Here is a 15,269-nt window from a genome sequence, read left to right on the forward strand (position 1 = left end):
ACTTCCAGAACATTCAGTAGTGTGCAGATATATTTAACTTTTCATCCCACTAAAAGTTACTATCTTTAAGACTGTTAACACCTCTCTCTCTCTCTCTCTCTCTCTCTCTCTCTCTCTCTCTCTCTCTCTCTCTCTCTCTCTGCACTCAAGCCCATGTTTCAAATTATTTGATTATTGTGCCTGTTTTGAGACATTGGTCAGTGTTAATGAAATTGGTTTTGTTCTGATAGTGGCATAAGAAGTTAATAATGAATATATACATTTTGAGATGTTATCTTTTTTTCTCTGTACTTGTTCTTGTTACTTACTTGATTTCTTTTAGTGTTAAATTTTTTATTCTCTTATAAATTCCAGGACTTCCGGAGAACCAAGAAGTTCCATAACTTCCCAAAGACCACATAATGATGAAAACTTCAGTCTGAGTAAGATATGTGCTTCTCAAAAAACAGGGCAGTGTGTGGCAGAAGGTGAAGAAATTGAAGATGTGATCACATCAAATAACCATGATGTTCCTCCAGTTGGGCATTCTCTTACTGTTATCAGTCATAGCTGTCCTGAAGATATTGGGGTACGAAGGCAAATACTCGTATCTGATCGACAGGGGTTGCCAAACTATGTTTTACCTCCAGTTGGAAAAAAGATGCCTTCAAGAAGTAAAACTGGTTTCCAGCTTTATCGGCCTAATTTTACAGGATTCCCTTTCAGTCGTCAAGACTCCCTGATACGTGAATCACCAGAATTTGTGGAACAACAAAATAGAGGAAGTAAGTAATGTGAAACACTCTTTCACTGCTGAAAGTAGCCCTACAGGAAAAGCTTTCTACGCATTCTGAAACTAGTCTGTGTGCTCTCCCTCCACCCCTTCCCCCTTAAGAAAATGTAGAATGTACACTCTGTTGGCTTTGGACTTTGTAAAATGATAAGGATATTCTTTTGCCTGTACAGCTATGTGGTATTTCTGTTTACCAATTGACACGAGGAGGTGAAGGTTAGTCCTAGAGCTTATACTGTTAAGAAAGGCCAAATGCTGCTGTGCCAGAGTGCACAAGAAACAACTAAAGTTCAGGAATATTGGATCTATCACAAGGTTTGCAACTAAATCTTCATTTTACTTTCCACAAACGGTCATGAGAAATGTAAAATGTGAATGTTAAGACTGGACTGCAAAATTCTAGAGGACTTGATCAGAGTGCAGTTAGATTAACAATGTAACCTATGGATCTACCTATGCTTCAATACCCAGTTATTTATTACTCCCAAGGGGGTAGGTCTCACCATAATATGTAGCAGGTACAACATAATACAATTGTTAAAGAAGTGGAAAACTAGAAATCCAAGAACACTGCCTGGATTTTCACAATCACATCCTTCTTCAACATAACGCTTCTGCTAGGTTCCTCCTACAGCCCCACAAGAACAGAATTCATGAGTATTTGGAATGTATGAGGCATTACCTATAAATCTTTAAATAACAAATGTGCTTTGATAAGCAATCTTTTAACATACTTAAAATATGTTTGACTGTGCAAACGCCAAAACAACATTAAATTTAAATTCACACTTTCTTGTGAAGTGAACATTGATAAAACTTTATAATTCTGATCGAAGTGCATAAATGCAACAATTAATAATCTTTTTTACTTCAGATCAACTTTACTATTTTCAGAAAGTTTTTCAAATAAGGCAAATTATTTAAGAAGATGACTGCAAATCGAATGCCCTGGTGGTGGAGTATTTCTTAAACTATAAAACTGAACTTTAAACCCTACAACTCCACACATTAGAAAGCAATCTTAACTATTTTTACAGCTGCTGAAGAAGTCTTTCCATAATAAATTAGGACACTCAGAATGAAATTCAGTAGGGTAGGATTGCTGTCCAGATTTGCAATTTGGGATAATTGGAGGTATAAGATAGAGTTTTTAGTAGCACCATGATTATTATTAAAATCAACCAAATTTCACAAATACCTGGTCCATTTACAGAGTGCCATATATAAACAATTTAATAGAAGGCTGGTGGTGCTGGTGGCGTAATTTGCCAAGGCTGTTAACATTCATGGTGATAGTCATGGCAGTACTGTTGGCTTCTCCCTGTTACAGATCTTCTTGGCATTGGAATTATATTTTTATAGGGCTAATACCCATGCCATGATAATGTTATCACCATATGCAGCATCCGAGGCCCATAAATACTGCTCTTAAACTCCTCTGGCCTCAAAACTCGAAGATTACGAGCCACAATAATCCACTACTGCTAATGAGATAACCACAGCATTGCTCAGGTCAAACTCCTTACCCAGCACAAAGGACAAGTTGCCACTTGCGTGCCAACCTCACCTCTTCCACTCCGCCAGGCTACTTCTGTAGGTGCGGGGCTTGCCCACATCTTTTAAATTCTACCTTACATTTCCTAGCTATGGACCGAGTCATTTATAGTACATTATGTAACAATCATTCCAGTAGTTATTTAAATCCACAAGCACAGTTCAAACATCGTTATTCAAAAAGTTGACATAATTGAAATGTGTATAGAGTCAAAGAATTTCAATAATAAATACAACACTCCACATAAGCAACACTACAAAATGACATAGAAAAAATTGATACATATACAAAATAGGTAAAAAATAGGTGTTACAGGGTATGTGGAATTTGCTTCTCCAAGTTCTGATATCCTGATGAAGTGTAAAAGGTGTTGCTAATGTGGTATTCTTTTATTCAGTTTTTAATATCTGAGAATTTTCAATTCCCTGCCATTAATATTTTATAGATTTGAGCATCAGAGTATGAAACTCTGTTCTGAACCATAGATAAGGATGCACATTCCATAAGGAAATTATTTTACTTATGATGTTGTGCTTTCGAATTGCGCAATTCATCCTAATTTCACACTTGTTATTAACTACAGACGTATACAAGCTGTTTTGATTTTCGACTTAAAATAATTTTCTTACTGCGTGCTTTCATAAATAGTTTCTTTTTTGACCTTACCTTCTTTGTCTCAAGAGCTTAGACCGTAGAACAGTATTGAGGGAGAATGTGTAAAGTCAAATAGTTCTGTCTGGAGATCAACACAATACGGGAGCTTTCTAAGGGCAGTGCAGGCATAAAACAGCTTTTTGGTTCATTATTTCCTTAGACAGAGCACTGCTGAGTTTAACACAAGCTTTAATCTCTTGGCAAGCTCAGTTGTCTCCATCATTCTGGAAACAGTTTTGTGAAGCAGGTATCGCAATGCATCCAAACTTTTTATCCAGTGTGAGATTTCCTAATTACATGACATCTTGGACACAGAACATTGGCAAGTTTTTCATGTCACCCCAGCGGGTGATTAAATCCATCTTAATTGTCTTTAAATGGGTAAGTCTTAATATTCTGGTTTTTATGCATTTCAAGATTACATGACTCTTTAAGTTCTGTGGCTAAATTGAAATTGTCCAAAAACTCATTCACCTTATCTTCTGAAGCAAAACTATTATAATTTTTACTTGAATAAATCAGTTTAATTGTTGGCACAATATTTTTCCACAAAATAAGAGTTCTGTTTTCTATATAGGAATGTTAGTAATTCCAGTCAGACTAAGCAAAGCAAAATAATTACTACATGATTAAAAAATAGGAGTCTCCATAGTCAGGGAATAGGTATTTTACTATCTATTAAAATGAAAAAATTACTAAACTGCCAATTCTCAAGAAATAAAATAAGGCAGAAAACCCAAGCAGTACAGCAAGACCAAAGTAAGTTCCCTTAACATAGCATTGCTTGTTGGAAAAGAACACCATTGGTTCTTTTTTTTTTTTAAATAAAAGCTCACTGCATCTTGATGATGGCAGTTGAGCTGCAGATCTGAGGAGTGTTTCAGAAAGTTTCTTCCTTGTCATGAGCCCCCTTGTGTAACATTCATATTTCATCATATCTGCCTTGATTTGATTACTCCTCTTCTGCATTTCTATTCTTGCCTATTACTCAATTGTGGACGAGAAAGCAGACAGTGACATCTTTTATGAGTGAATACCAGATGCATCTGTCAGTTTTTGGTTTATTTTTCATATTAAGCCCGAAGTTATACAGTAGCTTGGAAAATAAATCAAAAGTTGTCAGCTGCGTGTGGAAATAGAGTCGTCAAAAATATCATTGTCTGCTTTCTAATCCATCATTGAGTAAAGTTGCAAAGTAGCCAATGTTTAGTTTATTTTGACACTGTTATGCAGTTTTAACCTTACTATGAAAAATAAACTAAAAACTGAGAGTTACAGATGCAACTGTGGAGCACTGTTCAAAGAAAACAAAGTATTACATGATTAACGAAGATGCAAAAATGGAAAAATTAATTGCGGTTAATGAATGTGTTTTATTTAGCCATTAATTAGTAAAAAAACTCAACAGGCAATAACAGTATAGGGGTGGACAAAAATATGGAAACATTGTGAGAAATGCACACTTGAACACAAGTGCAGATGCTAGCCAAGCCTGCAGGTTGTGCTGTTTTATTTCACCATGAACAGCACCTGTGTGTGATGCCCTCAATACATTGCAAGTGTCAGTCATAGCCAGAACGACATTATGTGTGGTTGTGTCAGAGCTAAGTGAATTCGAATTTGGGCTTGTTTGATGGGGTGCTTCCGTAACCAAGGTAACCGAACTGCATGGTGTTTCAAGAGGCACCATATTGAAGATTTATACCACACCCAAGAACAGAAGGAAAATATCATGTGCTAAGTCACAATGTGGACAAAAGTGTGTTAAGTGATCATGATAGACCATCACAGAATATGACTTAAACGAAAAATAGAGGACAACAGCTGCACTGGAGAACTGGATGTCACATTCGCGAACTCTTTCGGCATCAAAACAACACTGAGGGAGCACCAGAAGCAGGGAATTTCAGGGTGAGCTGGAATTCCAAATCAAGTCGTCAGTTATGCAAATCCCTGTTACTGGCAGACAAGGTGCCAAAGCAATAAAACCAGGACTGTGGGGCAATGGAAAAATGTCATTTGGTCAGATGAGTTTTATTTCACACTGTTTCCAACTTCTGGCCAAGATTATGTCCCAAGAGTGAACCAGGGTGGGGGTTAAGTGATGGTTTGGGCTTCCATATTGTGTTACTCCATGGGTGCCGTGGTTACTCTGTGAGGCCACATTACTGCCAAGGACTACATGACCATTTTGGCTGACCATGTCCATCCCATGGTACAATGTTTGTCTCCCAGTGGTGATCTTGTGTTAAATGATGACAGGGCCCCTGTTAACGCAGCTCTTACCATCTGGAATTGGTTTTGTGAGTATGAGGATGAGTTCTTGCATCTCCCCTGGCCTTTGTGGTTTAGTATGGGGTGAATGGTGTGTGATCACCGTCCATCTCCATAATTGTTATGTGAACTTGCCACTATTTGAAAATCATACAGGACCTCTATTTGTCCGTTTGGAGATGACTGGAAGCTTTTTGAGTGCAAACAATTTTCCTAACATGAATTAGGCATGGTGAAATGTTGTGTTTGTCATGTTTCCACATTCATGTCCAAACCCCGGTATGTAATCATATAAAGTATTTGTCACAAATCAAAGTCTTTCACATTGAAGCTGTAGCTCCAGACTTTACTTCGAAATGAAAACGCACGATACAGTCATCCTCATCAGTGTCCTGACCAAAGCAGGTTTTCATGTGGTCTGTCTTCTGCCACCCTCTTAAAGTCCAGATAATTTCCACTTATTTACGTCATCTTTCATCTTGTATCTCCTCCTTCCTCTCAATCTCATCCCATGAACTACACCTTCCAAAGTGTCTGTTAGCAGGCACTCCCGTCTCCTGGTATGACCCATCCAGTTCTTATTCATTTCTCTTATAACCTACAGAAATCTTTTCCTCTCACCAACACTCTTTCATTACTTACTCTTTCAATCCAGCATATCATCTCCGTTCTCCACATCCACATCTCAAGTGCTTCTAACCTTTTCTCATCGTCTTATCTCAGTGCCCATGTTTCTGCTTCATAGAGTGCAACACTCCAGACAAAATTCTTTCAAGGTCTTCGCCTCAGACTTTTATCTAGTTTGCCACATAATAATCTGCTCTTTCTATTGAATGCCTTTTTAGCTATAGCAGTTGAGTTTTTACTTCCTGGTGGAATCTCCCAAGTTTTCAGTAATCATACTTCCAAGATATTTACATGCTCTTACTTGGCTAATAACAACTTGTCCTATCTTGATATATTTCAGTCTCCATCCTATGCTGATCACCATACTCTCTGTTTCTGCAATAGTGATTCTCGTCCTATATTCCACTCAAGCATCATTGAGATCTTTTAGCATTTTATTTACAGTTTGTTCACTTTCTACCACTAATACCATATCACCAGCAAATTGTATACATACAGTGCTCTTTCTACCAGTACAAACTCCTCTTTTTCCATCTAAACATGTCGCAATAATCTCTTCTAGATATAACTTGCACAGTAAAGGGGAGAGGCAACAACATTGCCTAACACACTCTCCAATGCTACTGGCTCCAGACATTTAATTTTCAGTCCTTATTCTTGCTGTCTGTTGTAAATATTGATTCTGTATCAATCATCTCTTTTTCCTATCTGCTCCTTTTCTCTTCAAAATATCAATCAGCTTTTTCCATTGTACTCTGTTGAAATCTTTTCCCAAATCAATATCCCCCTGCGGGTCAAAGGGTTAGAATAGGCCTGAGCTATTCCTGCCTGTCATAAGAGGCAACTAAAAGAAGTCTCACACTTTTCAGCCGAGTTCAGGTCCCATTCTATGGTTTGACCTGCTACTTTCAAAATTCTACGGAAGTGCAGACCATATGGGGAAGGATTCCTTATGTGGTGCACAAGTGCCCGTAGATTCATTCTCCTGTATCTCTTGTCACGGCTTTGCATCTCCACCTGCGATTCAACGGTTCGGGCGAGAACACTTTCTGGGGTATCTCATCTTCTCCCATTGTCTCCTGTCTCCTGTCCCCTTTCATCCCCATGACAATATTGTGTTTCTGTGCATCCAATATCCAGCCCAGTAGCCAGTCCATTGTGGTGGAGCTGTCATGTACCCCTTTGGTGGTAGCCCCTTAACACAGTGATTGCACTGCTGATGCATGGGGCATCAAGCCTCCTGGCAATGGCCATCATGCCAGTTGGCCTTTGCTGTGGCTGGGTGGTGCCCATAGGAGAGCCCCTGATCAGAGTGGATGGCATCAGGTCAGATGACCTGCATTGAAGCAGACCAAGTCTTCTCCTGCTGGTGACCGTATGGCACCAGCAGCCTCTAAGGAGGGCAAGATAGAATACAATGCCAACAAGTATTACCCCAAATTTCCCTCCCTCACTACACCATGGGAGGAATGTAGAGCTACAGAACAGACAGAGCCATGTTCACTTCGTTTTTTAATCTGTAGCAGTACCAATGGAGACTCTTTTCTACTTATGAAGTCTCAATTTTTCGTTGAACACTTGAGGATAAATTTGGAAAAGTGACAGCACTGTCCAAGATGTGAAACAGTGCAGTCTTGATTCAGGCAGCATCCCCAGCCCAATCCCAAGCGCTATTCACCTGTTACAAGCTGGGTGATATTCCCGTTTCCATCACTCCCCATAAAAGCCTCATCATGGTCCAGGCGATTATTTTCCATCGTCACCAACTCTTGCAGTCTGACGATGAGCTCTGTGCTAATTTATAAAGTCATGGTATTAATTTCATTTGGCACGTTTACCAGGGACCCAAAGACAACAGAGGGTGATTCATTGCCTGAAAAGGACATGGTGGCAGTTCACCGCTGTGACGTTAAACCATACGTCCCTCCTCCTATATGGTGCTTTAAATGCTGCAAGTTGGGGCACATGTCCTCTCGCTGCAGTTCTAACACCGCATGTCGAGACTGCAGACGTCCACTGCACCCTGATACTCCATGCGCACCACCTCCCACTTGCATCACCTGTGCAGCGCACCACTGCCCATACTCACCAGACTTCCCAGTACTCCAAAAAGAATGGAAAATCATGGAGTACAAGACCCTGGACCAGTTGACTTATACAGAGGCTAAACGTAAATTCAAAAGATTAAACCCAATTTGGTTGACGTCGACATACACTGTAGTTACACCATCACTGTTCCAGGTGCCAGTGGTTCCTCACTCTGCGCCACGAACAGTGGGTCCTCCGGGCCACCAGAATACTTCCACCCGTTTGGTGGTAGGAGGCAAATCTTTCTCCATCGCTCCAAAAGCACCTACTTCATGAGCAAGCGCCGCCCCCCCCCCCCCCCCCCTCAAACACAGAGGGCATCGGTCTTCCCCCTGCCCCCTGGCAGCATCCTCAGGCTCCTCTCGTGTGGAAGGGGTCCCTTGGGCCCTCTCTCCCAAGGTCTCCACTAATGCCATGGTGGACACTCACCACTGGATAAAGAAGCCAAAAGCTGCTGGACGAAGAGCTTCACGGTCTTCCTCCATAACTGAAGCTGCTTTGGGGAAATCTTCCCAGCAATCCTCTAAAGAGAAGCAAGAGCGCAAGCAAACTAAGAAAAAGTTTCGAAGAAACAGGACCCTCTGGTGGCCCCAACACCACCACTCCCTATCAATTCCGCATCTGAGGATGCAGTGGACATCTTGGCATCCCCTGCGGACCTGGATCTCACTGATGCCTCATTCACCATAGAAATGGCTACAAATACTCAAGGAATATTACAGGAACCGTAGCAACTATAATAGAGTGCCAGGTGGAGTTTGCGTCTATGTCCTGAACTCAGTATGCAGTGAACCCATGCCCCTACAAACCCCTCTTGAAGCTGTGGCTGTCAGGATAAGGACGACGCTGGAAATAACTGTCTGCCACATATATCTTCCTCCAGATGATGCAGTACCCCTGAACGCATTGGCTCCACTGATCGATCAACTCCCTAAACCTTTCCAACTTTTGGGAGATTTTAACGCTCATAGCCCCTTGTGGGATGTCACAGGTCTTACTGGCAGAGGCAGAGTTGTCGAAAATTTACTGTCACAACTCGATCTCTGCCTCTTAAATACTGGGGTTGCCACACATTTCAGTGTGGCACAAGACACATATTCGGCCATTGATCTCTCAGTTTGGAGTCCTGACTTTCTCCTATCTATCTACTGGTAAGCACATGATGACCTGTGTGGTAGTGACCACTTTCCCATCTTCCTGTCACTGCCCCAGCATCAGGGCCACAGATGCCTACCCAGATGGGCTTTAAACAAGGCAGACTGGGAAGCCTTAACCTCTGCTGTCACCGTTGAATCACCCCCACATGTTAACATCGATGTGGTGGTTGAGCAGGTAGCTTCAATGATCATTTCTGTGGCGGAAAATGCGAACCCTTGTTCTTTAGGATGCCACAGCGAAAGACAGTCCCTTGGTGGTCACCGGAAATCGCTGAGGCAATTAAGGAGTGTCGGTGAGCTCTACAGTGGCATAAGCGGCACCCTTCCCTGGAGCACCTCATAGCCTTTAAACGGCTCTGTGCCCACATTCGCTAGCTTATCAACAGACAGGAACGGAAGTGTTGGGAGAGGTACATGGCAACTCAACCATTGGGTGCCATACATTACGTTCCCAAGTCTGGGCAAAGATTAAATGAGCTTTTGGGTATCAGACACAAACAGGTGTGCCTGGTGTTAACATACATGGCATGTTATCTACCGATGCAAATGCGATTGCCAAGCACTTTGCTGAGCACTGTGCTCACACCTCTGCATCAGAGAATTACCCCCCAGCCTTTCGCACTCTCAGGCGGCAGATGGAGGGAAAAGTCCTCTCATTCACTACACGCCACAGTGAAACCTATAATGCCTCATTTACAAAGTGGGAGTTCCTCAGTGCCTTTGTACATTGCCCAGACACAGCTCCTGGGCCCGATCAGTTCCACAGTCAGATGATTAACACCTTCTGCCTGGGTTGCTGTACCACTGATAACCTTGTGCCCTTCGAGTCTGCCATCTAAAAAGCCTTTATCAGACGCCAACATCTTGTTGCTGTCTCTTATGATTTACGAAATGCATATGAGGCTACCTGACATCATCATATCCTTGGCACATTATCGAGTGGGGTATTTGAGGCCCGCTCCCAATTTTTATCCAGAACTTCCTGTTGCTTCATACTTCCCGTGTCGACGTTGGTGTCTCCCATAGTTTCCCCCATATCCAGCAGAATGGGGGTCCCGCAGGGCTCTGTATTGAGTGTATCTCAATTTTTAGTGGCCATTAACGGTCTAGCAGCAGTTGTAGGGCTATCCATCTCATCCTCTCTGTATGCAGACGACTTCTGCATTTTGTACTGCTCCACCAGTACAGGTGCTGCTGAACAGTGCCTACAGGGAGCCATCCACAAGGCGAAGTCATGGCCTCTAGCCCACGGCTCTCAGGTTTTGGCCGCAAAGTCGTGTGTTATGCACTTCTGTCGGCGTCGTACCATCCATCCGGACCCAGAACTTAGCTTACTGACAATCCTCTCACTGTTGTGGAGATGTATCAATTTTTAGGATTGGTTTTCAATGTCCGATTTACTTGGCTTTCTCACCTTCGTCAGCTTAAATGGAAGTGCTGGTGGCACTTCTATGCCCTCTGCTGTCTGAGCAACACCAACTGGGGTGCAGATCGCTCTACGCTGCTGCAGAAATACAGAACCCTTGTTCAATCCCACCTTGACTATGGGAGTCTGGCTTATGGCTCAGCGGCACCCTCAGCATTGCGTTTACTCGACCCAGTGCTCCACTGTGGCATTCGACTAGTGACAGGAGCTGTAAGGACAAGCCCTGTGATCAGCATCCTTGTGGAAGCTGGAGTCCCTCTATTGCAGGTAGGTCGGACATGCACAACTGCTTGCCAGCTATGTTGCTCACGTTCACAGTTCTCCCGCCCATCCGAATTACCGTCTCCTTTATCTACCCTTGGCGGTTAATCTCCTGCATTTGCAGCCCAGTTAAGGGTTGCAATTGCAGTTCGCATCTGACCCCTTCTATCTGAACTGAAGTCCTTGCCTTTACCACCTATACTCGAGGTCCATTCACATACACCTCGATGGTATACACCTAGGCCGTGGCTTCGCCTGGACCTTTCACTGGCCCAAAGAATTCAGTTCACCCCACAGCTCTCCGCTGTCGCTTCATCTCGATTCTTGACATCTTACCTAGGCCATGAAGTGGTTTCCACCGATGGCTGATGGTCACATCGGCTTCGCATATGTCCATGGAGCCTTCCCCGATGGCTGCAGTGTTTTCACTGCAGAGCTGGTGGCTATGTCTCGTGCTCTTGAGCACATCCGTTCATGCTCTGGGGAGTCATTTCTTCTGTGTACTGAATCCTTGAGCAACCTACAAGCTATCAACCAGTGCTACCTTCGTCATCCTTTGGTGGCTACTGTCCTGGAGTCCATCTATGCCTGGAATAGTCCGGTCATTTAGTGGTGTTTGAGTGGAGCCCAGGACATGGGGGAATCCCAGGCAACGAACTTGCTGACAGGCTGGCCAAACAGGCTGCACGGAAACTGCTTTTGAAGATCAGCATTCCAATAACTGACCTGTGTTCGTTTTTACGTCACCAGGTATTTCAGCGTTGGGAGACAGAATGGCGTAGTCTCAGTATGCACAACAAACTGCATGCCATTAAGGAGACTACGAATGTGTGGCAGTCCTCCATGCGGGCCTCTTGCAGGGACTCTGTGGTTCTTTACTGGCTCTGCATTGGCCATGCTTGGGCAACCCATGGATATGGCTACCTCCTGTGCTGTGAAGACCTGCCTCAGAGTCGATGTGGCGCCCGGTTGACAGTGGCCCGTATTGTGGCACTTTGTCCCGCTTTGACTGCCCTGCAATGTAATCTTCAGTTACCAGACTCTTTTCCACTAATTTTATCTGACAACACCTCATTGGCTGATTTAGTTTTACATTTTATTCATGAGGGTGGGTTTTGTCATTTGATCCAAATTTTAGCATGTGTTCTTTGTCCTTCTATGTCCTCCACCCTATTGCTTTTAGGATGGAAGTTTTAATGTGTTGCAGAGTGGCTGGCTTCTCCTTTTTATTCTCATGATCAGCCAGACATGGTAATTTGTTTTGTTGTTTTAATCTCTTCTACCTGTTTCTTGCATTTTTGTGCTTTTCTTCTCCCCTTTTTCCATTTAAGCGTTTGTTGTCCTTTGGTCGTTCTTGTGGTTTCTTCTTTCTCTCCATTTTGTGCTGTCAGTCTTGCTTGTTTATTCTCACCTTTATGGTATTGTTTTATTCGGAACAAGGGATTAATGACATAGCAGTTTGGTCCGTTCCTCCCTTTTTTAAATCAACCAAATCAATAAAAACAGCATAAATTTCTCTACCATTCTCCATATATCTTTCCCCTATGATTCTTATCAGGCCAATAGCATCTTCTCTTCCTTTTCCTCCTCTAAATCCAAACTATTTGTCCCCAATCCATCTGTCCAGCTAGCCATATAGCACTCTCAATCATTCTTTAGGTGCATGAGAAATTAGGCCACTAGTCCTACACTCTTCTCATTTTTTGATATTTCTCAGTTAGTATCATGACCAAGTGCAAGAAAGTCATCAGGCCATTCCCCTTCGTCATATATCTCATTACATAACTAGACAAGGCAGTGGGGGTATTGGCAGTTAGAGATGTGCTTTAACTTATTCCTACATAGACTGAATATTATTTAACCTACCATTACACATTTGAATCAATAATCAGCTGATCAGTGGGTGAAACAAAAAATAATTTAATCCAAGAAGCTTTGCAAATAATCCCATTTGCAAGTTATTTGATCTGTTTTTTCCCCATAGTTTTAGATAACCTCTTATAAGAATCACAAAATGAAGAACATTTGTTCCATCATTTATTACTGTTGTTAGATCTTTGTTCTAAGACAAGATATTCTTCACAGTGAATACAGTTATCATTGAGGGTTTTGGGGTCAGCAGTAGTTATGCTACAGCACAGTTGACTAAATATCCATTGTTACACTGTCTTACATTGTTCTGGTAAATTTGTGGCAGTATGGTGCTTCAGATAACACAATGACATTCCTTTTGCAATGAAAAGATAGATTGCATGCAACCGGTGGTGGCGTGTTTTTCGCTGTTAGTAGTAGTTTATCCTGTAGTGAAGTAGAAGTGGATAGTTCCTGTGAATTATTATGGGTGGAGGTTACACGCAACAACTGAGCTAGGTTAATAATTGGCCCCTTTTACCGACCTCCTGACTCGGCAGCATTAGTGGCAAAACAACTGAGAGAAAATCTGGAATACATTTCACATAAATTTTCTCAGCGTGTTATAGTCTTAGGTGGAGATTTCAATTTACCAGATATAGACTGATACACTCAGATGTTTAGGACGGGTGGTAGGGACAGAGCATCGAGTGACATTATACTGAGTGCACTATCCGAAAATTACCTTGAGGAAATAAACAGAGAACCAACTCGTGGAGATAACATCTTGGACCTACTGATAATAAACAGACACGAACTTTTCAACTCTGTAAGCGCTGAACAGGGAATCAGTGATCATAAGGCCGTTGCAGCATCCCTGAATATGGAAGTAAATAGGAATATAAAAAAAGGAAGGAAGGTTTATCTGTTTAGCAAGAGTAATAGAAGGCAGATTTGAGACTACCTAACAGATCAAAACGAAAATTTCTGTTCCGACACCGACAATGTTGAGTGTTTATGGAAAAAGTTCAAGGCAATGGTAAAATGTGTTTTAGACAGGTACGTGCTGAGTAAAACTGTGAGGGATGGGAAAAACCCACTGTGGTTCAACAACAAAGTTAGGAAACTACTGTGAAAGCAAAGAGAGCTTCACTGCAAGTTAAAATGCAGCAAAAGCCTCTCAGACAAACAGAAGCTGAACTATTTCAAAGTTAGCGTAAGGAGGGCTATGCGTGAAGCGTTCAGTGAATTTGAAAGTAAAATTCTACGTACCGACTTGACAGAAAATCCTAGGAAGTTCTGGTCTTACATTCAATCCGTAAGTGGCTTGAAACGGCATATCCAGACACTCTGCGATGATGATGGCATTGAAACAGAGGATGACATGCATAAAGCTGAAATACTAAACATCTTTTCCCAAAGCTGTTTCACAGAGGAAGACCGCACTGCAGTTCCTTCTCTAAATCCTCGCACAAACGAAAAAATGGCTGACATCAAAATAAGTGTCCAAGGAATAGAAAAGCAACTGGAATCACTCAACAGAGGAAAGTCCACTGGACCTGACAGGATACCAATTCGATTCTCCACAGAGTACACGAAAGAACTTGCCCCCCTTCTAACAGCCATGTACCCCAAGTCTCTAGAGGAACGGAAGGTTCCAAATGATGGGAAAAGAGCACAGGTAGTCCCAATCTTCAAGAAGGGTCGTCGAGCAGATGCGCAAAACTGTAGACCTATATCTCTGATGTCGATCTGTTGTAGAATTTTAGACCATGTTTTTTGCTCACGTATCATGTCATTTCTGGAAACCCAGTATCTAATCTGTAGGAATCAACATGGATTCCAGAAACAGGGATCTTGTGAGACCCAACTCGCTTTATTTGTTCATGAGACCAAGAAAATATTAGATACAGGCGCCCAGGTAGATACTATTTTCCTTGACTTCTGGAAGGCATTCGATACAGTTCCACACTGTCGCCTGATAAACAGAGTAAGAGCCTACGGAATATTAGACCAGCTGAGTGGCTGGATTGAAGAGTTTTTAGCAAACAGAACACAGCATGTTGTTCTCAATGGAGAGACATCTACAGACGTTAAAGTAACCTCTGGCGTGCCACAGGGGAGTGTTATGGAACCATTGCTTTTCACAATATATATATATGACGTAGTAGATAGTGTCGGAAGTTCCATGCGGCTTTTCGTGGATGTTGCTATAGTATACAGAGAAGTTGCAGCGAAATGCAGGAAGATCTGCAGCATCACCATCACTGTAATAATCCATTTAGCATCCACATATTTCAGAATACAGCAAATGAGTTTCTTAAATCATTTACTGTACATTCCTCAGCTTACCCAACTCCATTTCATCCCATTTATGGTCAATACTATGCCTTTTACTGCAGTTTGCTCCATTAGCATCTTCTAGTGAATCCCAGCATGCATCTCGCCATTGTTCACCAAGCAATGCTAATTTGTTGAATGGTTTTCACAGTTAAATTCCATGTCTCAGTGCTATAAGTCAAAATTAGCAGCACACTGATTGTAAACTTTCTGTTTCAGAGGTATTAGGAGTGTTGTTTTCAAAACTGTATTAAGTCTACCAAA

At 42.1% G+C, this 15,269-nt stretch overlaps 1 protein-coding gene across 1 annotated transcript in view; it reads left to right on the top strand.

The window, feature by feature from the left end:
- Positions 1-15,269, top strand: part of LOC126355997 (uncharacterized) — a gene marked incomplete in the record, with an annotated part of 124,930 nt that overhangs the window by 36,117 nt on the left and 73,544 nt on the right. The window contains 1 exon segment of the mRNA XM_050006630.1: positions 355-764. Coding sequence (XP_049862587.1) covers positions 355-764 — 410 coding nt within the window.

This window comes from Schistocerca gregaria, chromosome 3, assembly GCF_023897955.1.
Source record: "Schistocerca gregaria isolate iqSchGreg1 chromosome 3, iqSchGreg1.2, whole genome shotgun sequence".
NCBI lineage: Eukaryota > Metazoa > Arthropoda > Insecta > Orthoptera > Acrididae > Schistocerca > Schistocerca gregaria.